The sequence below is a fragment of the Procambarus clarkii genome, chromosome 85 (genome assembly GCF_040958095.1).
Source record: "Procambarus clarkii isolate CNS0578487 chromosome 85, FALCON_Pclarkii_2.0, whole genome shotgun sequence".
Lineage (NCBI taxonomy): Eukaryota > Metazoa > Arthropoda > Malacostraca > Decapoda > Cambaridae > Procambarus > Procambarus clarkii.
The window spans coordinates 23,382,771-23,409,456 of NC_091234.1; the positions used below are offsets into that span (position 1 = coordinate 23,382,771).

At 46.1% G+C, this 26,686-nt stretch overlaps 1 protein-coding gene across 1 annotated transcript in view; it reads right to left on the reverse strand.

Moving 5' to 3' along the window:
• LOC123746739 (ankyrin repeat domain-containing protein 17) overlaps positions 1 to 26,686 on the reverse strand; it is a 298,429-nt gene that overhangs the window by 112,654 nt on the left and 159,089 nt on the right. The window contains 1 exon segment of the mRNA XM_069316838.1: positions 4,817 to 5,090. Within this exon segment, the coding sequence (XP_069172939.1) occupies positions 4,817 to 5,090 (274 nt within the window).

The window sequence follows — 26,686 nt, forward strand, 5'->3', positions numbered from 1 at the left end:
TCTGAACTGAGAAGAGTTGCCGGCATAGAGGAGGGGAGGGATGCGCAGACGGATGCGCGGCGTTTGTGGTGACGTCATAATTGTTTCCTAGGTATTGATTGGGGAGTTCTGTTGCTATTTCGACTTTTGGTTTGCAAATTTTGACCAGCAGTAGTTTGTTTTAGAATTCCTACCTTTCTGGGTGCCTGACCTGGTAAATGGCAGACAAAGACTGCTTCCAATTACATGGGGGTGTCTTTAGGCCATTGCTCCTCATGCCTCTCTGGAGTGGACCAGGTTCTGGCTCTGATCTCCGGTAGGCCTAGAACTCCTTCAATTGACTGTTGCCACGGTCTAATATATACACATCAGCTCGGTATAGCTCAGGGGAACCGAAGGGACTCTCCACAGATAATATCCTTTTATGAAATAGAAAAAGGGCATAATATACCACATATAAGTATTAGATTGGCTGCATGGGCCCACATTTCAGGAGAGCACACCTGACCTGACAGTTGGATGGATGGGTCTGGGGGCCTGACAGCTGAGTGGACAGTGCTTCAGATTCATGGTCCCGGGTTTGATTCCCGGTGGAGGCAGAAACCAAATTTGCAGTTTCTTTCACCCTGATGCCCTTGTACACCTAGCAGTAAACAGGTACCTGGGAGTTAGACAGCTGCTACGGGCTGCTTTCTGGGGATGTGTAACAAAAAGGAAGCCTGGTCGAAGACCGGGCCGCGGGGAGGCTAAGCCCCGAAATTATCTCAACACAACCACACGAGATCTACATACTCGACACATTTCATGTTTCATGTCCATGGGTCCCTTTTCAAGTTCATATAAATATGTATTTTACTAGTACGTATATGTGAAATTATTATTATATACTGTTTATTCCATTTATGTTTGCTGGCAAGACATCCAAGATTCATGTGTGGAGATGGGGAGTGTGGCGTCTCCTTAATCTTCAGTCATTAGACAGAGGTGACCTGTTCCAGAGGTTTATTTTTGTTTTCCCCCCCAATGTTTTACACTTCCCACATTCAAGATAACTTTCCTCTTTGAAACACACTAAGCACTCACTGACAAAGCTGCATATGCAAGAAAGTTTAAATATGCAACAAACATGAATGGGCTAAGACAATTCCAGCTGGCCACTGGATTCACACAGCCCACAGAATTAGCATACATAGTGATGCTACTAACTCCACACTTGCCCAGGTGTTGAGTTGTCCAAGTGGACAGCTTGGACCGTGTGTATTGAAGTAAGGGCGAAGAGGTAGAATAGCTTGTCAACAAACCCCGAGTGCACAGGGGAAATTGTGTAAAAGCCCGGTTTGTCTCAGAGAGACTGTGGGATCCATATGAGAGCAGTAGCAAACCCGGTTGCAATTCTTTTGACCATATCGTGGCTCAGTCGATTAACCCTCAAACCGCGCATGTCATATATAAATGATATCAGTGACAAAACCGAAACTGCGCACATCATTTATATATGATTTCATGTCTAGCGCTATAATTTAAACACCCCGCCTGAGATAGGGGCAGCTATAGTACAGCCACGACCGATAGTTGCCAGATGCCACCTAGAAAAAAAATCCAGGCCAACATTCTTGGGTGTTACAGCGTCAGTATTAAGCAAGCCACCAAGCCTGGCGCACGTAGCACGAGCTCACAGCACCGCTGTTCAGCTTGTGACCACAGCATCGCCTACAAATACCATAATATAAATGATACTGCTATTATTTAGCAGTGATAGTATTACTGAAGCCCCCTGACTGTGATAAAACTGACCAGGATTCTGATAAGAGCAGGATTGTGGTGATATTTAGCGCTGTGCTCCATGGAGGGAGGAGTAAGGCTGTGGGAGGGAGGGTTGTGGCGTCGTTTTCTGACTGTGTGTGGCCACCATTTATTGACTGCACTCACCATACCAGCTTAGTGGTTCGATATGGTGAACACAAATGTAGATACTTATATATAACGTGTGTATAGAGTGTGATAACAGCGAGAGGAGTAGGTTGGGAGCCGCCATTTTGGTGAGGGAGCAGCGTCGTCTGCACGACTTGGCATGTTGTTTACTGATGGCCACTATGATCTTTGGGCACCATACCAGCTTATTTGTTCAGGTATGGTGAATAAAACAGGTAGATACTTATATATAATGTGTGTATATAGCGTAATAACACCACAAACAATATTGTTGGAGGACAAATATTAGTGCGTCTGGCCTTGAGGGCAGCCGCTGATCAGCTGACTGTGTGAGTAGCTACGTTTACTCACCATACAAGCTTACATGTACAGTTATGGTGAACAAAACATGTAAATACGTATATATAACGTCTGTGTATAGTGAATAAATACAGAAAGAGTATTGTGGGAGGTGAATGAGGGTGAGTGAGGTGGTGTTGAGGGAGGGAGTGGCAGTGAGTGGCTTGCTGGTGTTTGGCGATCACTCCTCGTTGCTTTTTGACTCACAAGACCAACTTAGTAGTGCGTTATGGTGTACAAAACATGCAAATACTTATATATAACCTGTGTATATAGTGTAACAACAGCAAAACTATTTGTTTATTGTTTTATGAACATAATTGAATCACTAATATGCACACCATAATTTTGAGTACAGCGATGGTTCACACATTTTATAATATAAATATACCACAATTCACTGTATGGAATAATATTACTGCAAAAAAACTAAGAAAAAATCAATCAGAGACATTGAAATAATTAGGTAATAATATATTTGTGGCAACTGCCGTCTGACAGCTCGTAGTAGACCTCGAGTAGGAGCAGGAGTAGACCTCGTCTGGCGAAGGCTCTGCCAACGCCCCTTTTTTGCCACACTTCCCTACCCTATTGCGGCTAAAATATGCCACCTACGATTTTTTTGTTATTTTTTCCGTGATCAGGGAACAAAAATGAACACTTCTATAAGACGAAAGAATTTTTTGGATTTTTTTTTTTTTTTGCGCCTGTGGGTGTGAATTCCATTTGGGCCCCTAGCGGTTTGAGGGTTAAGGCGCATCTGGGATCATCCTGGACGCAAGTTCGAACCCTCATCACGGCCCTTGTGGATTTATTCATTTGATATACAGTATCCACTCATACTTGGATACTGTAAGGGTATAAAAGAGGCCAATTTAATGGCCTCTTTTATACCGATCTGCCGGTAATAACGACCGGTTTGGGAGACCAGCATTTAGAGCCTCATAACGGTCTGGCGGTCGATATTACCGAAGGTTGGTATTGGGTTTGTTTTGGCATCAGGGGGTCCTCACATGGCAAGCATGCCACCTACCTCTTTCATCCCCTCCCTCACCCTCACGGCACCTCTCCCCCACTCCCTAACTCCTGCTCTCCCCCACACCCTCACTTCCTGCCCCCCCATCCAAGGCACTTCTGGGAAATGGCTCAGTAGACAGCCAGCCAGCCAGAGACAGCCTGGAGAATCTCCATCTAATACAATAAAGCATTCATGAAACAAGTATTTTATAATTTTTTATTATCCTAATAATATTACTGAACAAAATCTGTAAGCAAAATTATATATGATGTACATCCAAATTTAATTAGGAAACATCTGGTTAACTGGGTCAAATGAGTTAGGCTTATCGGTGAGCCGGTCCCTTCCCCACCACCGACACACCTTTCTTCCCCCCCACCCCCACCCCCATACTCACGCTGTCTGCTTCACCTCAACATCCATCGCTCCACCCCTCTCTCCATCCATCTCCATCCATCCATCCATCCATCCATCTCCACCCATCCATCCATCTCCCTCCCTGCCTACCACCCAGCCTCTGCCTGCCTCCCTCTCAAGCTATGCCTGCCTGCCTGCCTCATTGCCTTTCCCTCCCTGCCTACCACCCAGCCTCTGCCTGCCTCCCTCCCAAGCTCTGCCCGCTTGCCTGCCTCCCTCATTGCCTCTGCCCGCCTGCCTCCCTCATTGCCTCTCCCTCCCTGCCTACCACCACCACCTAGCCTCTGCTTGCCTGCCTGCCTACCACCCAGCCTCTGCCTGCCTGCCTGCCTACCACCCAGCCTCTGCCTGCCTACCACCCAGCCTCTGCCTGCCTGCCTGCCTACCACCCAGCCTCTGCCTGCCTACCACCCAGCCTCTGCCTGCCTGCCTGCCTACCACCCAGCCTCTGCCTGCCTGCCTGCCTACCACCCAGCCTCTGCCTGCCTTCCTCCCAAGCTCTGCCCGCCTCCCTGCCTCCCTCATTGCCTCTCCCTCCCTCCCTCCCTCCCTGCCTACCACCCAGCCTCTGCCTGCCTGCCTCCCTCCCTGCCTACATCCCAGCCTCTGCCTACCTCCCTTCCAGCCTCTCCCTGCCTGCCTGGCTGCCCATCCACCCACCAGACAGCCATCACTGACACAATGAGTGCATTTGGAGCCGACATGGTGCACGGATGTTCCTCGATTGTGCAGATATGTCCAACAAAGTCACGGAATGAATACTCCAGCCTCATGACAAATCAAAACAATGATGTGCCGTGAATCTGTGACATCACAGGGTAGAAGGTGGACCGAGTGACTGTCTGTATAAAATATATCTTACCATAATGCTACTTGAAAAATTACCGACACTTAACTTTGGAAATACCGGAGCTCCGGAAATAACGACCGAGTACAGCCCGATATAGGCCGTTAAATCGAGTGGATACTGTATCACGCTATTGTGATTTCTGTGTGTACTATACTATTAACCCCATACAGAAAAACAGCAATACAACAATAACATTATGCAAAAGAAAAACAAATAGTAGAACTACCAGGCCCAAAATGATTAACATGCACATAAAGTTTAAAGCTAAAAAGAATGCCTACATATATCATATATGGCTTGATTTTCATTGAGGATGTAAAGTGTTTTAGGAGATAGGCCTGGAATCACAGTGAAATTCATGGTGAGGTGTGGAGGCTCTTCCTCCAGCAAGGGCACACTAGTCAACACTCCGACCACTCCTGTGCTGTCACCCGACACACTGGGTTCAGGCGCGACAACAATAGGAAGATGGGAAATGGAGGTGGGAAACTCAACAAGGAGCTGCACCACCTTCGTGTCACCACGACTGGCCTCCAGCACCATGGTACAATTGTTCTGCAAGCAAAATGTGTATATTTAGACAGTCTTTATCTTATATTTTCCTTGGAATCAAATGATTAATACAAAGCAGTAATTTTTTTGTTTTTACATCACATGACGCTTAGGAAATGATACATTTTTCAACTATGAATAAAATCTAAATAACTACAAAACAATGGTTAAATAATTACCAGTATTTAACTTTCAAATAATTATACAGAATTTTTCCCACATATTGACTACACTCCAAAACCTTAAGTACTTAAACTAACTTAAGTACTTAAGGGAGGTACTTAAAACCCTCCTCTTATTTAAGTAAAGTACAAATGGAAACTACACAGTAAGTAAAAATATTGTAATAGACAATTTTACTAGAGCCAATTACTATTTTCCTGAAAGTATCCCAAACTAAAAATGCCTGCACTTGTTATTTCTGAAAGCCTGGAGGGCTTGACAAATTGCAGAACGAAGCCGTGAAGATAATCCTAAAATCATGTGATTCATGTTACTGAAATCGTTGTGATCATGTTACTGAAATCAACCGTCAAATTGGTATAAAAAGGGTTAGACTAGCTCATCCAAACCCTTGCACAGAAGCCCTCCAAAATTTCTTTATTGAAGGTCAACATTGTTCCAAATGGATAAATAAACTGGAACTGAACTCAGAATGTACCAGATTTATCATTTGTACTAAAAGAGACAACAACGGCACTTTCCTGCACCGTGGGAGATTGCACCCCTTTTCAATTTTAATTCCTCCCTTTCCACCCAAAAAGTAAATTAGAGATCAGCCCAAGCTTCGTCTTGAGGCAAAGCTCAACACCTTAAGCCATATTGATGCTCTGTCCACAAAGCATTCTCTCTCTCTCTCTCTCAAATAATATACAGTATGCTGATGGTTCCCTACACTGCCCCACGGGTGCAGCTGGAAGTGCAGTTGTCCTGACAATGGGCAATGGCTTTTATTTTGAGTAGGGAGTCTGTATAAACAACTGCGCCCTTACTTTTCAGACCAAACTATTTCCCTTGCTTCTTGCACTGAAATGTGTACAAGTCCCAAAATATAATACAGTAATTGTAAGTGACTCATCTTTAATTACTCCCAACTCTATGACATAACTAACCTTTTGACTTCCCTGTTGGGTTATTTATTAACCTACGTAAATCTTTTGAGATTGTCAACCACCAAAACCTTCTTCTTAAATTACATCATTATGGAGTCAGAGGTCACTCCCTCCAATACCTTCAGTCTTACCTTACTGACAGGCACCAGTATGTTTCAGTAAATAATTCCATTTCTCCCACCCTACCCATCAACACTGGTGATCCACAGGGCAGCATACTTGGCCCTCTCTTCCAAAAACCTCAAATAAACGTACACCAGAATGTCAACCCAGGACATGTTTCCAAAGACAGCAGCAAAAGCAGCAAACTTACGAACGTCATGGGCACGGGGATAGAATGCAGGGTGGATAGACTTAATAACCCTGTGGATCACTTAAGAGACCCGAGATCAAAAACAGGGAAGGAGGAAAACCCGATCAACCTAAAGCGCATCCGTGGCTACTGAAGCCGTTGCAAGCAAACAAAGGCAGAGAGCCGCAACAGGAAAACAACACATGATGCAACCCCGGCCTGACCAACCAAGCATCAACAACCCAAGGACCCCTCCAGAAAGCAGCCGTCTCATTCTTCGGCAGAAAACAAGGAGACTACTGCAACCGAACAAACCTACCACCAGGACCAAAGGAGCAGAAACCTCTGCGCCGGAGGAGAGCATGAAGCTGCCCGACCTGACCTCCAGAGGCCAATGCCAACATGAAAAGAGCCTTAGAAAAACCATCCTGATCCGAAGGAGCCACCACAAACTAACAAGACAGAAAAAAGAGCTCCTGGTCCAAAGACCAAGACAGCTCAGGAGGCGCATGAGCAGCCCCAGGTGAAACAATGCACGAGACAGCTTGCGGAATGGGGCAAAAGTAACATCAAGACCGAACGCAAGCTGGAGCGGCTCCGCTAGTGCCGCACTATACGAGGCGACAATATTCGGCATCAGATGACGGTCCTGGAACAACCACGAAAGGACAAAACAACCCTATCAGAGACTGAAGAACACCTACGCAGTGATAGGAAAAACCGGAAGGACCGCCAGGAAACTTCATACTTCCTTCGAGATAAAGCACTCGGGTGGGAAACCAAAAAAGAAGCCACCTGCACCCCATACAAGTGATGGTAAACTCAAGTTAGAAACTCCAGATGCGAAGACTCGAGGAGAAAAACGAACCAGCCTCATACCGAGCTGGACCGATCTGCTGAAAGAGGCGGTGCCGCGAGAAGATCCTTCAGTTCAGACACCGAGCAAGCAGCACCTGAAACCAAGGTTGGGCCGGCCACCAGGGAGCCAGAAGGACGACTCTTCCCTGGTAAGTCTCCAAGCGAGCCAGGACCCGGAGTAACAGCTGAACCGGGGAAAAAAAGAGGTACAGGTAATCCCACCTCACCCAGTTCTGCTGAAAGGCGTCGACCCCGACTGCATTGCAGTTGGAGAAGGGCACCACATACCGGGAGACGCCTCGACCATAGCGGTACAGAGATGTCCACTTCCAAAAACCCAAATGTCTGGCAGAGCCAACTGAATGAGGTGGCGTCAATCATCCATTCCGTGGACAAGCGAATGAACAGAGACAGGCTGTCCGCCAAGACATTAGATACCCAGCCACTCCCTCCCACCCAAACGTGAACAGCCAGGACAACCAAACCCCAAGAACTCAGTAGACGAGTCACTAAGTGACCAGCCCCAAAGAGCAAAGGACCGCAAGGAACCCCCTCTCAGTTTAGGTAATCACCGGGGAACAGTTCGAATGGAACCCGATTGTCGATCCATGAGCGACCCAAACTCTCCGGGGCGACATCCACATAGCCGTGAACTCCCGCAGTGCTGTGAGCCCGAAGGAACGATGGATCCCACCGACCCTGGCCGGCCTGGTGAGCACTGGTTACAAAGCCCCAGCCGAGAGACGACGCATCCGTGAACACATCGAGCAAGGGCTTGGGTAGGCGCCAAGGCACTGAACCCCGAAAAACCCGAAGAGGAAACCGGTAACGCAGAAACCAATGCAAAGCCCCTGGAAGCCAAACCTGTCAATCACAAGAGAGGTGGAAGGGACGTTCCCGAAGGAACCAGAACAGCCGAGGAAGCCACACCCAACCCGGCAGGTAGACCATCATGGCAATGTTCAGGCTCCCCCACAAACCCTCCTCAAGCAACTACCACGTGACCCGGGAGCCCCTCAGGAACTGATGAAGGCGGGAATGCAGGCGATGCAGAGCTGCCGGAGGAAGTGACAAGGAAATGGTCCGAGCGTTCCACACAAGACCGAACCAGAGAGGGGACCAGATGGGACTTCCGCCAGTTTACCAAGAACCCGAACCCGGCGAGGTGGGAAAGAACCAAATCCCTGGTGAGCAGACATGCAGACCAGCTGGGAGCCCAAACTAGCCAATCTTAGAGGTAGGCTAGAACCCGAAAACCCAACAGACTGCAGCGGGCCACCACGACCAGAGTAAGGCATGTGAAAACGCGAGGCTCCAGATTCAAGCCGAAAGGAAAGCAAGAAAAGCGGAAACCCTGACACTCCACAACAAAACAGAGCCAGTCCCTAAATCTGGGATGAACCGGGACATGCTGATACGCATCCTTGAAGTCCAGATACACCATCCAAGCGCCCGGCTCCAACAGTAAACGGACCTGGAACATAATAGTGATCCGAAAGAAGGGAATATAAACCCCCGGGTTCAGACGGAACAAGTCCAGAATAAACAGGAGGTCCACACAGTCCCAATTTGGGACCGGAAACAGGTGGGAAACCCACCTGAGGGAAGAGGTCGTTTCGACCACGCCCAAGCAAACCCACTCCATGACAACTCAACAGAGGGCAAGAGAAGATGCCTGCCCTGCCAGCCCCAAACCCCCAAAAGGAGACGCCACCACAGGCCGCATTATAGGTATAAATTACGTAATAATTGTAAGTACGAAGCAATAAGATGCTTATCTTAACATACTAAGAAGGTTAGGTAAGGTCGGTGTTTTCTATGAAGCTTTTCAAGGTAAACTAAAATATTCACAATAAATTAGTATGTCACATATGCACTTATTTAATAAGTCAATATTGACTAAGAAAGTGCGAGAACGGGTTGCAACAGGCCACGTGTATGCAAATCCTCCATGACCAAGGCAGCAAAAAGGGAAGGAACCTACACATGAAGCTGCAACACCAACATCCTACGGATGGGCAGGGGCAAACAAATGAGCATTGAGATGCTCAAAGTCGCAAACAGGAAAACATGCAAAACTATCAGAGCCTCCCGCCACTCAAGCGCATGGGACCAACAAAACGTGTGCCAAGCCTCCAATGAGAAGAGCGGGCAGTCTGCCAACCAGGATGACTCTGAAACTTCATAACGAACCCAGTACGGACACGAAGGAACAAGGATCCATCACGAAAGCATAATCCGGGTCGCTCAGGAGGTAAGCTGCAAAGGCTTCCCACACCTCAACACGTGCAACAGGTATGTCAAAATACGCGAAAAACGCCACCGACCAGAGGGAGGAAGGGATGCCGGGGAGCCTCCAGGACTCGCCCAGAAAATGGCGTTTCATTACATTCATCGCTGGTTTTCTGGGGGGAGCCCCGTCAGCTCCCTGGAGCTACCTCACCACAGAGAAGGAAAATAGGGAAGAATCTGGGGGGCAGACGCCACTAGCCCTAACCTAAAAAACCAAGACCACAGATGAAACAAAGACCCTGCAGACCCGAACCCCCGAACAGGAACGAGGGAAGAAGGTAACGCCAACAACCAAAACTCGTCCATGACCCCAGAGGCCAAGACGCACAGAACAGCGGAAAAAAAAATACGAAACCGAACATCAAAGGAAGCCCCCCCCCCCCAGACCAACCAAGCATCAACCCAAAGACCAAAACGAGAAGAAAATAGACCACCCAGGCCAACGACCAGGACGGCACCAGAAATCAAGAGCAGGCCGGAGGTAAAACAACGCCCAGGACAGCAAGCGGAACAGAGCAGAAAGAACCGCAACACTGAACACAAGCAGGAGCAGCTCCGCCAGCACCACCCTATATGAGGTGACAGGACACGGTCTCAGATGACGGTCCCAGAACAACCCCGAAAGGATTACAAGCCAACCCTATCAGAGACCGAAGGACCCTTCGCAGTAATAGGAAAATCTGAAGGACCGCCAGGAAAACCACACACCTCCCCTGAGAAGAAACATGCAGGTGGGAGACCAACAATGAACCCACCAGTGCCGACACAGACGACTAGAAACGAGCACCACGAACGAAAGTGCAAAATGCGAATATAAAAACAGCAACCCCGCAACCCAAAGGAGCAACATAACCAGTTCCAGCAGGGAAGAATGATGCACGCTTCCCTAAGGCATCCAAGAGGAGAACTACGCAGGACGTGAACCGCAGGAAAGCAAACACACCTGTTCTGGAAAAGGAACAAAGAAAAACCGGAGCCAGGACCGAAACCCAACTACCGGTTCCAAGAAAAGGAACCAGTAAGGCAGGAGCGGTGGACCAAAAGTCCACAACCCCCCACAGACAGCGCAACACCGAAGCCTGCAGCAAGTCACAAAGAAAAATCGTAGGAACTCAGTACCAAAATGGAACACCGGAGAAGTCCAAAAGCAGGGAACTGAACATGGACAGAGGCCCACCCAACATCAGGATAGTGAAGAAGTACCAACCTAGATACACAGACAAGTGTAGCATAGGAGGAGGAAAAACGGAAATAGGCAAGGAAAACCCTAAATACGGACAAGGAGCAGCCGGGAAGTAATGCACATGACCAACCAAAAAATGTGTAGTGGAGGGCGTGCATACCCGAGGGACCTCATGGACAGCAGGGTGCAGCCAGGCACCGAAGATAGGCAAGGAATGTGTGTCCAGATAGGGTAAAAACCTAGGTGCCGACGACAAAACCAAAAGCACCGAAATGCAGGGCAGAGCGCCACAGGACAACAAAGAACAAAATACATGGACAAAGTAAAGGCACTGAAGACACACGCAAGGTGACCAAACACAACACCACACCCCAAACACCCCTGTTAGGAACCATCGACGCAACCCCGCCAAGCAGGGAAGAGCAAACAAGGATGGAGCAGTGACCAAGGGTGGCACGTTTTGTACACGAAACAAGGAGTATAAATTGGAGAGGTGTAGATTTAGGACAGACATGAGGAAATACCGGAACGGTAACCGGTTCGTTGATTTGTGTAACCAATTACCGTGTAACGTGGTGGAGGTGGGGTCCCACGATTGTGCTAAGCGTGGGTTGGACATGTATATGAGTGGGATTGGGTGGTAATAAATAGGAACTGCCTCGTATGGGCCAAGAGGCCCTCTGCAGTTCCACTGTTCTTATGTCTCCATGTTCGTATGCACAAGGGGGGACAGGAGGAAGCCGAGTACCCAAAGGAGCCCCGGACATGAAAAAAAACCTGATCAATGTCAGAGGGGATAGGAAGCAGAGAGCACTACGAAGCTACGTGGTGGAGGCAGACTCCACCCACAGGAGCAAACGTAGATAAGACAGAGCCCAGGAGGCTCACGAAACTGCACAACCGTTGACCGACAGGAGAGAGGCGGGGCCAAAGAGACAGAGCTAAACCACCGCAAGCACAACTAGGCAAGCACCCCACCAAAAGTCGAGAACCAGCACCTGACTGACAGAGGCACCAGGCATGATAATCACACCTACAGAGCAGACACACGACCATGCCACAAAACAGGCGAGCCAAGTAACTTACCAGGAGCATCGCTAGTGGTGCACTCGAATGCCATGCATACTAGAGGCAGTAAGTAGGCATTGTATGTACCGTTACCTGAATAAAAGTATGAAGTCTAAGGAGAAATACGTCCAGAGGCGCGCGCCCCGCAGAAGATAAGGAGCAGTATAGAGGGGGAGGAAGAGGCGCCACTCCGAGTCATCCCACACCAGGAAGCAGAGGAAGAACGAAGTGATGCCCCCCATATATAAAATCCAGAACACCCCCAGCATCCAGGGGGCTTCGACTGAAGGGAGAAAACAAGCAAGAAGCCATAGAAAACCGCGAAAAACGACGTGAACACACGAGCATACCGCCCATTAACAAAACGCACACCCCGGCCCCAGCACGCAAGGTACGAAATGCACCACCCGTCCACCGGGTGGTGTGGCTCGTACACATATCGTACACACACATAAAATACACACACATCATACACACACATTGTACAAACACCAGGATGGCGTACGGAACGAAGATGAGGAACGCCGAAACTGGGAGTAGAGACGACGCAAAAACAAAACGGGGAGAAACCGAAGCGAAAGACAGAGGACAGAATGTAACCAACGAGGCCGACAAAAGAACAGAGGGAAACCACATCAGAAGTCAACAGACGTTCCAAAAATATTGGAAGGTACGAAGAGACGAGGCCAAGGCTATGTCTGGTAGCAGCATCAATAATTCTGAAGGTGTTAAGAGGAAGAAGGTTGTCCAAACAAAGACAAGTTACGTGTCATACAACTTTGTGAAAATGGTCGGTCGACTTCAAGTGACGTGAAGCCTGAGGCGAACCGAAGAGCTGATCATACAACAGGCCAATGAACACAGAAGGCAAGCTAAACTTGATTCTTATATAGTAAGAAAATCAAGCCAAGCGCCTTCAACCAGTGAGGCGTCACAGGCAAGCCGAGGGAGGCGTCACAGGCAAGCCGAGGGAGGCGTCACAGGCAAGCCGAGGGAGGCGTCACAGGCAAGCCGAGGGAGGCGTCACAGGCAAGCCGAGCGAGGCGTCACAGGCAAGCCGAGCGAGGCGTCACAGGCAAGCCGAGCGAGGCGTCACAGGCAAGCCGAGCGAGGCGTCACAGGCAAGCCGAGCGAGGCGTCACAGGCAAGCCGAGCGAGGCGTCACAGGCAAGCCGAGCGAGGCGTCACAGGCAAGCCGAGCGAGGCGTCACAGGCAAGCCGAGCGAGGCGTCACAGGCAAGCCGAGCGAGGCGTCACAGGCAAGCCGAGCGAGGCGTCACAGGCAAGCCGAGCGAGGCGTCACAGGCAAGCCGAGCGAGGCGTCACAGGCAAGCCGAGCGAGGCGTCACAGGCAAGCCGAGCGAGGCGTCACAGGCAAGCCGAGCGAGGCGTCACAGGCAAGCCGAGCGAGGCGTCACAGGCAAGCCGAGCGAGGCGTCACAGGCAAGCCGAGGGAGGCGTCACAGGCAAGCCGAGGGAGGCGTCACAGGCAAGCCGAGGGAGGCGTCACAGGCAAGCCTAGTGAGGCGTCACAGGCAAGCCTAGTGAGGCGTCACAGGCAAGCCTAGTGAGGCGTCACAGGCAAGCCTAGTGAGGCGTCACAGGCAAGCCTAGTGAGGCGTCACAGGCAAGCCTAGTGAGGCGTCACAGGCAAGCCTAGTGAGGCGTCACAGGCAAGCCTAGTGAGGCGTCACAGGCAAGCCTAGTGAGGCGTCACAGGCAAGCCTAGTGAGGCGTCACAGGCAAGCCTAGTGAGGCGTCACAGGCAAGCCAAGTGAGGCGTCACAGGAAAGCCAAGTGAGGCGTCACAGGCAAGCCAAGTGAGGCGTCACAGGCAAGCCAAGTGAGGCGTCACAGGCAAGCCAAGTGAGGCATCACAGGCAAGCCAAGTGAGGCATCACAGGCAAGCCAAGTGAGGCATCACAGGCAAGCCAAGTGAGGCATCACAGGCAAGCCAAGTGCCTTCAACCACTGAGGCTTCAGCAGCTGGCAGTCAAAACTAACTTTGCTCAATGAACTGTACAGTAATTTTAAGTGTTAATTTTAGTGTTGTGTTAGTATAGGTAACGTAAATTGTCAAGAATTCTTAACTTCAAGATGTGTGGCATCCATCAAGACGACAACAACAAGGTAAGTTGATGTTTCTAGTTGAATATTTAATAATTATATATGGCAAGGCAATTCAAATTATGTTGTTTGTAGTATAAAAAAAAGTTGGAAATGGTCATGTGACGATAATCTCCTTCAAGAGATTCAAGCCTACTCTTCCCTCCAAAAATACGTCACTACAAATATATAAAACTACTATGGAAGAAATGTCCAACAACAACAACAACATCTCCAAGGTTTGCCAGAGCGCAAAACGTATGCAGCCAAGAACACCTGCTTCAACTCAAACCGCCAAACTACCTGTCTTGTTGCCGGCTCCTCGCTGATTGGCCGCCGGTCCAGCTGCTACTACACTCACCCACCATACTACTTGATGTCTGGGGCCGCCACGACCTCAGTCCTCAGAATATTCAGTGCTTTCATACGGTTAACACTTCTTCCTGGTAGACTAAAGCTTTGGCTTACGTGTACTAAGAGAGGTGATAGCTTAAAGCCAATATTCCTGCACCAATATTTACGTTATTTGCACTTCTTGTTATTGCTCACTTGTCTTAACGTAACTTTTCACTTTGTCATTTAAATTATTCTTATTATTTTGATTGATTGATTTTATTATACGAATTTGTATGTCCATTTTATTCATGTTTTGTTTATCTAACGTAATTAAAATTTCATTGTTAAAATTTACTTGTGTTTTGTGTCTTCTCCTTACCTTACCACAGACGAAGTTCCAGATTTTCTATTTTTTTTTAATACTATGTGACGAGGCCATACCCCTAGCTTTGAACAGCCGAACACCAACGCGTTACTGTCACAGTCACTTTTGGACTCAGGTGAAAAAGTACCATTATCCGGAACACGTGATTATTCCTTCCCATATACTCCGGATAATCGAGTGGAGACAAAATCCCTAAATTTTGGCATCAGTCAGTGTGAACGAGTTCTATGCCTACCGTGGACCAATAGGTCCAGCAGTAAGTCCAGCTGTCAGGTCCCCCTACAAGGGGCCTGACAGCTGAGTGGACAGCGCTTCGGATTCGTAGTCCTAAGGTTTTGGGTTCGATCCCCGGTAGAGGCGGAAACAAAAATGGGCACAGTTTCTTTCACCTTGATGCCTCTTACCAAGCAGTAAATTGGTACCTGGGAGTTTGACAGCTGCTACGGGCTGCTTCCTGGGGCTTTGTAACAAAAAGGAGGCCTTGTCAAGGACCGGGCCGCGGGGACGCTAAGCCCCAAAATCATCGAGATGACCTCAAGATATAACCACGGCCAGAACCTGGCCCCCTCAGAGAGGCACGAGGAGCAATGACCTATAGAAATGCACATGGGATTTGGAGCATTCTAAATCTGCCATCGACTGGAACAGCAACCCGTTCTCGCAAATTCGTAAAGTCAATATTGACTTATTAACTACGTGCATAGGTGATATACTAAACATAATAGATACCCTTAAAAAGATTCATAGAAAACACCAACCTTACCTAACCTTGTTAGTATCTTAAGATAAGCATCTTATTGCTTCGTAATTACAATTATTACTTAACCTATACCTATTATAGGTTAGGTAATAATTGTAATTACGAAGCAATAAGATGCTTATCTTAACATACTAAGTAGGTTAGGTAAGGTCGGTGTTTTCTATGAATCTTTTTAAGGGTATCTATTATGTTAAGTATGTCACCTATGCACATATTTAATAAGTCAATATTGACTTATTAAATTTGCGAGAACGGGTTGGGAACAGACACCCAGAAAGGTAAGCGTCTCAAAACAAACCCCTAATCTGGTTAAAACAACTAAAATATACCAACTAGTGGACAGAACTCCCCAAATGTCCTCCTGTGGTCCGGTCCTTGACCAGGCCTTCTTTTTGTTACACATCCCCGGGAAGAAGCCCGTAGCAGGTTGAACTTTGTAGGCAGTACAACAAATTAAGCCACATCAACAATATGCACTATACTTAAGAAGAAAAATGAGATTATGAGTGCTAAAGTGGCAAAAGGAGTAAGAACAATGACGAAACAAAGACCACAAATACCTGAAGAAGTGGAAAAGTTGTTATTAATTTGGATACAAGACAAGGAATTAAGGGGTGATAGTGTTTCGGAGGCCATCATTTGTGAGAAAGCCAGGGTATTGCACGAAGACCTTGTAAAGAAAACCCCTGCAACGAGTGATGCAGATACGAAAGAGTTTAAGGCAAGCAGGGGCCAATTTGAAAAATTTAGAAAAAAGAAGTGGTAGCCATAGTGTTGCAAGGCATGGGGAGGCAGCCAGCTCAGACAAACCAGCCGCGGAACAATTTATTGACGAATATAAAGAGTTTGCAGAGGCTGAGAGATACCTACCGCAACAAGTGTTTAATTGTGACGAAACAGGACTGTTTTGGAAAAGAATGCCTAAGAGGACATACATTACCCAGGAGGAAAAATCCTTGCCCGGACACAAGCCTATGAAAGATAGGTTTATGCTTGTGCTGTGTTCAAATGCGAGTGGCGATTTGAAAATTAAACCCTTGCTAGTGTATCATTCTGAAAATCCAAGGGTTTTCAAACAGTATAAAGTGCAGAAAACTCAAATGTGTGTGATGTGTAAGTCTAATATAAAAACATGGGTGACTAGGCTTATTTTTTTGGAGTGGGTGAATGAAGTGCTGTGCCCTGCCATAGAATAATATCTGCAGGAGAAACATTTGCCACTCAAGGCCCTGCTTCTCCTCGACAATGCTCCTGCTCATCCTCCAGGCTTGGAAGATGATTTGTTGCCCAGATACAATAAATTCCTCAGTTAAATTCCTTCCTCCTAACACCACTCCTCTAACTCAGCCTATGGACCAGAAAATCATAGCAAATTTTAAGAAACTTTATGAAAGGGCACTTTTCCAGTAATGTTTTGAAGTGACTGAAGCCACAAACTTCACCCTCAAACAGTTCTGGAAACACCATTTTAACATTTGCAGCGCTTTAAAACTCGTTGACAAATCCTGGCAAGAAGTGACTCAAAGAACCCTGATCTCTTGCTGGAAAAAATTGTGGCCTGAATGTGTGACAGAACTAGACTTTGAGGGGTTTGAGCCTGTAAATGATGCACCTATTGTTGAGGAAATTGTTACTCTGGGCCAGCAAATGGGCTTGGAATTGGATGGTGATGTGGAGGAGTTGGTGGAAGAACACAACGAAGAACTGACCACCGACGAACTCCAAGCCCTTCAACAGGAACAGCAAGACAATGCAGCAGCAGATGATTCTCCAGTGGAGGAGGAGGTGGCAGCAGCAGTAGCGAATGTCCCTTCTGGACAAATTAAGGTGTGTCAGATGTGGGAAGAGGTTCAAACTTTTATTGAAAAGACTCACCCAGAGAAAGCTGTAGTAGGCTGTTGCCTTAATCTTTTCAATGATAATGTGATGCCTTACTACAGAGACAGCTTGCGAAGAAGGAAAAAGCAAGCTTCCATGGACAGATTTGTGTTGAGAAAATCGAGCAGTGAGCCACAATCAGGACCTAGTGGTACTCAGACAAAACGTGCCAGGGAGAGCACACCAGAAAGGTCCTCACTGCCTGATGTGATAATGGAAGGGGACTCCCCTTTCAAACAGTAACTCCTCTCCTCCTCCCCATCTTCCATAGGCCTACAGCATTCATCAACAAGGGTAAGTAATAACTTGAACATAGTTTAAGTTTATTTAGATGAATTAGGTATAAAAATTTAGTTTGATGTGAGGTTTTAGGGGTAGTCAGGAACGGATTAATTCATTTCCCATTATTTCTTATGGGGAAATTAGCTTCGGAATACGAGCTGTCTCCAGGAACGGATTAAACTCTTAAACCGAGGTACCACTGTACCTATTTACTGCTAAGTAACAGGGGCATCAGGGTGAAAGAAACATTTTACCTATTTGTCTCCACCTCCACCGGGGATTGAACCTGAAACCTCAGGACTACGAATCCGAAGAGCTGTCCACCCAGCTGTCAGGCGCCCTGTGGACCATCACATGGACCTTCAACTGTGAAGAGCTCAAGTCCCCCAGGATACTGTGCTTGCTCAAGTACTTTATCTCATCCTCATAGTGGACATAGACAAGGACTCAAACTATAATACCGTATCATTTGTAGATGACACTAGAATTTTCACGAGAGTAGACAACTTAGAGGAAATAGCAAACCTCCAATCAGATGTAAATCAGGTCTTTCAATGGACTACAGAAAATAATATGGTATTTAATGAAGTTCTAGCTCTTGCTCTACTGTAAAAATGAAAATATAAAAAACCACACACAAAATGCAGTCAAATCATAAAATTGAATGAAAAAGCAAAGTCAAGAATTTGGGTATAATCATGTCGGAAGACCTTACCTTTAAAAAAACACAAAGTAGCCGCCACAACTGCAAGAAAATGACGAGTTGGATACCAAGTACGTTTCAAATTAGAGATGTTATACCAATGATGAGACTTCAAGATGCTAGTGCTCTCTTAAATGGAAAACTGCTACACAATGACAGCTCCTTTCAAAGCTGGAGAAATTGCTAACCTGGAAAGCATGCAGAGATCCTTTACTGCTAGACTCCACTCAGTAAAATTTCTAAACTAGTGGGACCAACTAAAAGGCCTAAATCTGTATTCTCTTGAACACAGGTGAGATGCATGATAATTTAGACATGGAAAATATTAGAGGGGCTGGTCCCAAACTTGCACACAGAAATAACACAGCACAAGACCAGAAAGCATGGCAGGAGGTGCCTATTACCTCCGTTGAAAAGCAGAGGTGCAATACATAGAGAGAACTATCAACATCAGAGGCCCGAGACTGTTCAACATGCTTCCACTACACATAAGGGTTTGAGAGAGAACTTGATAAACACCTCCAAAGGATGCCTGATCAACCAGGTTGTGATTCATACATTAAGCTGTGAGCAGCCGTGTCCAACAGCCAGGTTGACAAGTCCAGCAACTAGGAGGCCTGGTCGAGGACCGGGCCGAGGGAAAACTAAGCCCGAAATCATCGCAAGGTAACCAAGGTAAGGTAAGATACCCATATCTCAAGTAGTACATCAATAAACTGGAAAAGGTGCAAATGCATGCTACAAAATGGCTTCCAGAACTGCAAAACAAGAGTTACGAGGTGAGACTAGAGGCAATTAATGTGCCAAACCTAGAAGATAGAAAAGAATGAGGCGATATGATTGCACTTACAAAATAATAAGAAATCAACCAAATTGACAAAAAGACATTCCTGAAATCAGCAACTTCAATGACGAGAGGACACAGATTCAAGCTAAGGATACAATGGTGCCAAAAAAATATTAGAAAGTTTTCTCTTGAAAACAGTGATAGACGGATCAAGCTAAGTGAGGTGAAGGTGGAGGGCCAAACCATCAGTAGTTTCAAAGTGTTGTATGACAGTACCGTAGACATGCGATTATCTGGACTCCGACCATCTGGAAAACGCCCTTATCCGACTAAAATCGTGGTCAGATAAAGTTCTCGCAATCCAGCCAAAATGTCCATGGGAGCCAGAAAAACGGGTGCTTGGCCGGATCAGTGGCCTAACACTCGTTGTACACCACCACCAGGAAGGGAGGGAGGGAGTCACCCCTCACTGCTGTTCACTTCCTCTGTCGATCCTGCCCACATTCATTGGCTCCCTCCCTCCCCAAGAGATCCTTCTGTAGGTGGCAGTAGATTGCTAGCCAGGAGAATTTCCATTGAATACAATAAAACATTCATTAAAAGTATTTTTATAACTTTTTATTATCCTAATAATATTGCTACCTGCTTGATGGGGTTCTGGGAGTTGTTCCACTCCCCAAGCCCAGCCCAAGGCCAGGATTGACTTGTGAGAGTTTGGTCCACCAGGCTGTTGCTTGGAGCGGCCCACAGGCACACATACTCATCACAGCCGGGTTGGTCCAGCACTCCTTTAAGAAAACAATCTAATCTATCTAGATTGCCAGAATTGTTTCTTAAATTGTGAATGTAAAGTACATGATCATATACACATTTGGTTACAGATTATACAGATTACTAAACAAAATTTGTAACCAAAAATGTACATGATCATGTACTTTACATCCAGAATTTAAGAAACAGTTCTGGCTACCGGTGACGAGTGTAGGGTTATCTGAGTGAGCCCGTCCCTCCCCCCACCACCGACACACCTTCCCCACTCGCCCCACATACCATACACACACTGTTTAAAGGTCACAGTTCAACTGTCGATAATTCCCTCCCTAAGGGAAGGAGGGAGGGAGTCGATCAGGAAGGGAAAGAAAGGAGGGAGTCGGTCAGGAAGGGAAGGAAAGGAGGGAGGGAGAAGTGTCGAGTGTGTGGGGTAACAGATGTGACTCGCTTAAGCCTATCAAGGAAGGTGGCATTGGAGGTGTTGCAAGAATTATTTTGTTTTTTTATTACTGTGGAGAGCTAGTTACGAATATTAAATAACACACTATAAACGCTATAATATTTAAACAGAACAGTACAGTATTTGGTTTGCTATTTATTCATTTAAATATTTACAAGAAAATAAAATGGGATTTAACAGAACTTAAGGCTCATATGTTAAAGTCAACATACAGCGTGTCAACGCCCACGTGTAGACACACGTGGAGGGGGAGATGGGAAGGTCAGTGTGAGGTGGGGGGGGGGGGGGAGAGGGGGTAACCAGGCAGGACATGTGATCTGTCTCTGTCCAGTCTCGCCCACCCACCCACTTGTTCCCCCACCTGTCTACATGCCCACCTACCCACCTGCCAACCCACCCACCTGCCTGCATGCCCACCTGCCAAACCACCCACCTGCCAACCCACCCACCTGCCAAACCACCCACCTGCCTGAATGCTCGCACACCCAGCCACCTGTTCACCCATCATCCTGCTCGCCCACCCACCCACCTGTTCACCAGCCTTCCTGCTCGCCCACCCACCTGCCTGATAGCCCACCCAGCCACCTGTTCACCCACCTGCCTGCTTGCCCACTCACCCACCTGAATGCTCGCCCACCCACACACCTGTTCACCCACCTGCCTGCATGCCCACCTACCTGCACACCCACTTCCCTGCCCACCCATCTGTTTACCCACCTGCCAATCCACCTGCCTGATAGCCCACCCACCTGCCTGCCTGCTCACCCATCCACCCCACTAGCCTGCTCGACCTGTTCACCCACCAAGCCCATCTGCCTGTCATTCACCCATTCAAAACCCACCTATCCCTGCCTGCCTACCCACTTTCCCTGCTCACCTACCAGCTAGGCAGCTAACCACTCACCCAGCCCCACACACTAATTAGTGTGTGTCAATTCAAATCACGAGTGTGGTATAAAAATTGTTGGAAATGGTCCCTTTTGGACTCGGGTGAAAAAGTACCATTATCTGGAAAACGTGATTATCCGGCAGGGGTGTCCTTCCCATATTTATTTATTTATATACAAGAAGGTACACTGGGTTAGAGAGAATACATAGCATAGTATTCACAATCTTGTAAAGCCACTAGTACGCGCAGCATTTCGGGCAGGTCCTTAATCTAACAGATAATTTTAAGTAGGTAAATTCTAGCAGAATTAATAAAATAACAGATACATTGCAAGAAAAAAAAACGAGATGAGAGAGAATAGTAAGTATATTAAAGCTCTGGTTGATTACATTGACAACTTGATTGGTAATTTAAACAAGATTAACAAATGCCGTACAGCAGACTGATAGCACATATAAGACGACAGCAATGATCACAATGGTAAAGATGTTCGGATTGGGAGATTGGGTAGCAATAGATACAGCGCAATGTTAAAACAGCAAGATAAAAAAAACTATGCAGATGAGATTAGGTACTTTTTAATTTTGTTTTTGAATGATGCAAAAGTTGGACAGCTTTTCAATTCATTAGGGAGTGAGTTCCATAGACTGGGTCCCTTTATTTGCATAGAGTGTTTACACAGATTAAGTTTGACTCTGGGGATATGAGAGAGAGATTTATTTCTGGTGTGGTGATAATGGGTCCTATTACATCGGTCCAGGGAGAGTTTCGGAGCAGGATTTGCGTTTAAGAACAGGGTTTTGTAAATGTAATTGACACACAAGAAAATTTGTGGAATGAGATTACAGTATGTTTAGCATGTTAAGGGAGTTAAACAAGGGGGCTGAGTGTTGTCTGAAAGCAGAATTTGTTATTATTCTGATAGTAGATTTTTGTTGGGGGATGATGGACTTGAAGTGGTTTACAGTGGTTGAACCCCATGCACAGATACCATAATTAAGATACGGATAGATTAGTGCATAATATAGAGAGATGAGAGCAGAGTTAGGTACATAAGATCTGATTTTGGAGAGTATCCCAACTGTTTTAGAGACTTTCTTAGTTATATGTTGTATGTAGGTGCTGAAGTTGAGTCTTGTCAAGGAATAGGCCAAGAAACACCAGTACAGCCGTACCATCATTTTTATTGCTAATGTTTACATTATCTATCTGAAGCTGAATTGCATTTGCACTCTTTCCACCACTCCTCCACACTACACAACAAACTTCAACGCCTGATCTCCAACAGTCCTTGGGCCAAATACTCTCTCTCTGACTGTGTTACCAACCTTTCGTCCTACTTTCTTTCTAAGCACCAGCAAGAACTTCTTGGTCTTGGTCTGTCTTTTGCTACTTCCCCTGGCCCACGCTGTGGCATTGATCTCATTAGTTCCTTTGACAGGTTTGTCAATTCTAACTCTAGTACTCTTTCAGACCTGTCTGCCTTTAGAGGAGCCCTTATCCTCGTTCTTGACAGCTTGTTTTCTAAAAATCACCACCTTCCTCGTCGCTTCCAGCTTGCCCTTGCCTCCCTAAAATCTAACAACTCTATTCTTATCCTTCCTTCCAACAAAGGCAATTCGGTGGTTGTCCTTGACCGTGAGGACTACCTCCGAACAGCAGATGTCTTGCTCTCTGACTCTCACACTTATGCTCCTCTGACTTCTAACCCTTTGGATCGCCTCAAAACTTCCTTTAACCGCAAACTAAGACAGCTCTCTAGTCTTTGCCCTCCTGACTTTGATCTCATTAAACGTTTACGTGTCATCTGCCCTTCTCTTCCTTATTTCTATGGTCTTCCTAAGACTCATAAACCTGGTGTTCCTCTTCGTCCTATCATTTCTTCACCCGGCTCTGTCATCTATCCTCTTGCCTCCTGGCTCGCTAAAACCCTGACACCTTACCTTGGCACTTTTTTCCCTGCCCACCTTCGTCACCCTCAGGACTTCATAGAAAGACTGTGCCTGCAACCCTCTTGTAAGATGCTTAGTCTTGATGTCGACTCTCTGTTCACTAATGTTCTGCTCGATGACGTTCTCTCTTTCCTTAGACAGAAGGCGTCTGAGGGCCTTCTTCCTCTCCCGCTTCTCACTGACGTTTTCCTCGATCTCATTAGACTATGTTGAATCTAACTCTTTCTCTTTCAACGGTAAATATTACACTCAAACTTTCGGCGTCGCTATGGGTTCCCCTCTCTCCCCTGTTCTTGCTAATCTCTACATGGAATACTTCGAAATTGTTCTTCTTCCTTCTATTGATACTCGTCCCTCTCTCTGGCTTCGCTATGTTGATGACATTTTTGTTTTATGGCCTCATGACCTTAATCTTTTCCAGCCTTTCCTCGCCTCTCTTAACAATCTGGCTCCTTCTATCCATTTCAAAGTTGAGTGGGAATCTAATTCCCTCCTTCCTTTTCTTGATGTTCATGTTCACAGCTCTGTGTCTGGGTTCTCTTTCTCAGTCTACCGTAAACCCATGCATAGTGGTATGTACATTCACTTCTTTTCCTACCATCCTCCTTCTGTTAAGAAAAGTGTCCTCGTCTCTCACTTACTCCGCGCTCTACGCATCAGCGACCCTCAGTTTCTTGATTCTGAAATTGCCTTTATCTACAAATCATTTTCTCGCCTCGGTTATCCTTTGCATTTCATCAACTGTGCCTACTCTCAAGCTAAACGAAATTTCTTTCATCCTAAACCTGCTAGTTTACCATCCAACACTAGTAGGGTTACTTTCATCCAACACTAGTAGCACTGTACTATGCCTTCCCTTCATATCTGAACTCAAAACTTTTACCAATACCTTTCGTCCTCTTGACATTAAACTCGCCTTTCGACAAACTAACACACTTCGTAGCAATCTAGTTCACACTGCTCCTCCTGCTTCTAATGCTGCTGGTGTCTACTCTATTTCCTGTTCATCTTGTCCTCTCCAATACTTTGGCGAAACTGGCCGTACACTGAATGACAGACTTAAAGAACACAAGAGAAGTGTTAAGTCTGCAGACACTAACAATGCTCTCTTCTGCCATGTGAGGGATTTTAATCATCCCATTGACTGGTCTTCCTCCAAAATAATCTTTCCTGCCTCTACTCTACACAGACGCCGTCTTGTAGAATCGGCTCTTATACACAATGTACCCAACATGAACTCGAGTCCTGGCTTTGTTGCTGTCGACTCTTCCCTTTCACAGTATATACTCAAATGCTCTAATCTTTCTAACAAACGTGACTTAACATAAGCTTTCCCCCTTCCATTTCTTTCTTTCTCTTTCTTTTTCTTTCTCTCTTCTCCCCTTTTCTGTTCATTGTCTTCTCCTACGCTCCCTTGCTATCCTCTTCTTATTCCTATTACTATCTCCTTCGGTGGTTATAATAAGAGCTGACTCATATGGGCCAATAGGCCTTCTGCAGTTCTCATTATTACTACTATCCCCTACACCTGACTTTCCTCCTCAGCTCTCTCTTGCCTATTTATTGCCTGTCTCTACCTCCTCATCACAATCGACTTGAGAATGGTCCAGGACAGACCGAAATGTCGTCGTCCCTTCAACTTCTAGTGTGTGGTCTGATCAACTTGCATTTGTAGATTTGCATCCAAATAAAATGTAGTATGTCTTTTCTATGTTAAGTGTTAGTTTATTGGTTGACATCCATGAGTGGACTTTTTTTAGTTCATTATTACCATCATCATTTAGTGTATGTGGGTTGGGGTTAGAGTAGATGAGGGTAGTATTATCAGCAAACAAAATAGGTTTCAGAATGTTAAGAGACATTAGGCAGATCATTGATGTATATAAGAAATAGGAGAGGACCCAAGATGCTGCCCTGTGGCACTCCAACGGTTATTGGTAGAGGGGGGAGAGGTTATATTATTGATGGTTACACATTGAAGTCTGTCACTAAGATAGGATTGGATATAGTCCAGTGCATGGCCTCGGATTCCATAATGATGAAGTTTACGTAAGAGGTAATTGTGATTAACAGTGTCAAAGGCCTTTCTCAGGTCAATGAAGAATCCAATCGGAAACTCATTTTTGTCAAGGGCTGAGTAAATTATATCAAGAAAACTAATAATTGCATCGTTGGTACTCTCTTGGGAGCGGAAGCCAAACTGACAGGGGCTAAGAATGTCGAATTTTACGAGAGGAGTAGAGCTGTTCGTAGATAATTTTTTCAAATATTTTTGATAGGATGGGTAGGTTTGATATTGGTCTATAATTGTTTATGTCTGCCGGATTACCTCCTTCATGAACTGGTGTTACTCTTGCTTTATAAAGAATATCAGGGAAGGTATGACACAGGGGATTTGTTGAATAGCAGAGCTATAGGTGGCGCAAGGGCATGGGAGGCGCTCTTGTATACAATGGATGGGATTTCACTGATGTTCCCAGCTTTGGTTTTTAGTGAGTGTATGATGGACACAACATGTCGGGCTGACTGGTGAAAGAAGAAGAAGAGTTTGGATAGCTGCCTGAGAGATATGTGTTGATATGTGTCCGAGTCTGTGGGATTTTACTGGCAAGGTTAGCACCAACCGATAAAAAAAAAGCTAATAAATTCATTTGCCATTTCTAAATCAGTTGACGGTGTAAAGCCATCCTTAGTGTGTTATCTGGTTGTGGGAGTGTTGTTTTGTTCCTAGGATATTAGAGATGATATTCCATGTGCTTTTCATATTGCCTTTTGCTTCTTTGAATCTAGTCTCATAATATGAAAGTTTTGCTTTTCTAATGATACTTGTAAGCACTGATGAGTACCTTTTAACTACTTCCTTTGTAACTAGGCCAATCCTAAATTTATTTTCATATTCATGTTTTTTGTTGATTGATTTGATTATGGCACTTGGGAGCCATGGATTGTTTTTTCTTTTGTCAGTTACTTGTTTGGTAAGGAGGGGACTGAGTGTTGTAGATGCTTAGAGTTTTGGAGAGAAAGAGGTTAGTTAATGAGTTTATATCCGGTGTATTATTAAATTCAGATTCCCAGTTAATATTGTGAAGGGCATTAGAGAGTGTGCCTAAAGCTGATTCACTGTGTAGTCTGAATGAGAGTTTCTTGCTTTCTGGAGGTATTGTGTCCATGTTTGCTATGAGGAAGGTAGGATAGTGGTCAGTTGTTCTATCATAGATTACCCCAGATGTAAGGGGAGCTGCTATATTAGTCCATAAGTGATCCAAGGTGGTAGCAGATGTTTGAGTGACTTGGGTGGGCTTGGTGATTGTGGGGATTAGCATACAGGAATGCATGCTGTTACGGAAATAGTCAACTTAAGAGTTATTTTGAAGACCCAGGTCAATACTGAAATCACCTCCTAGAATGATGTGATTTTTGTTGAGATTGTTATTTATAAGATAAGATTCCATACGTTGTCTGAGAATGAAGCTATGTTGGTATTA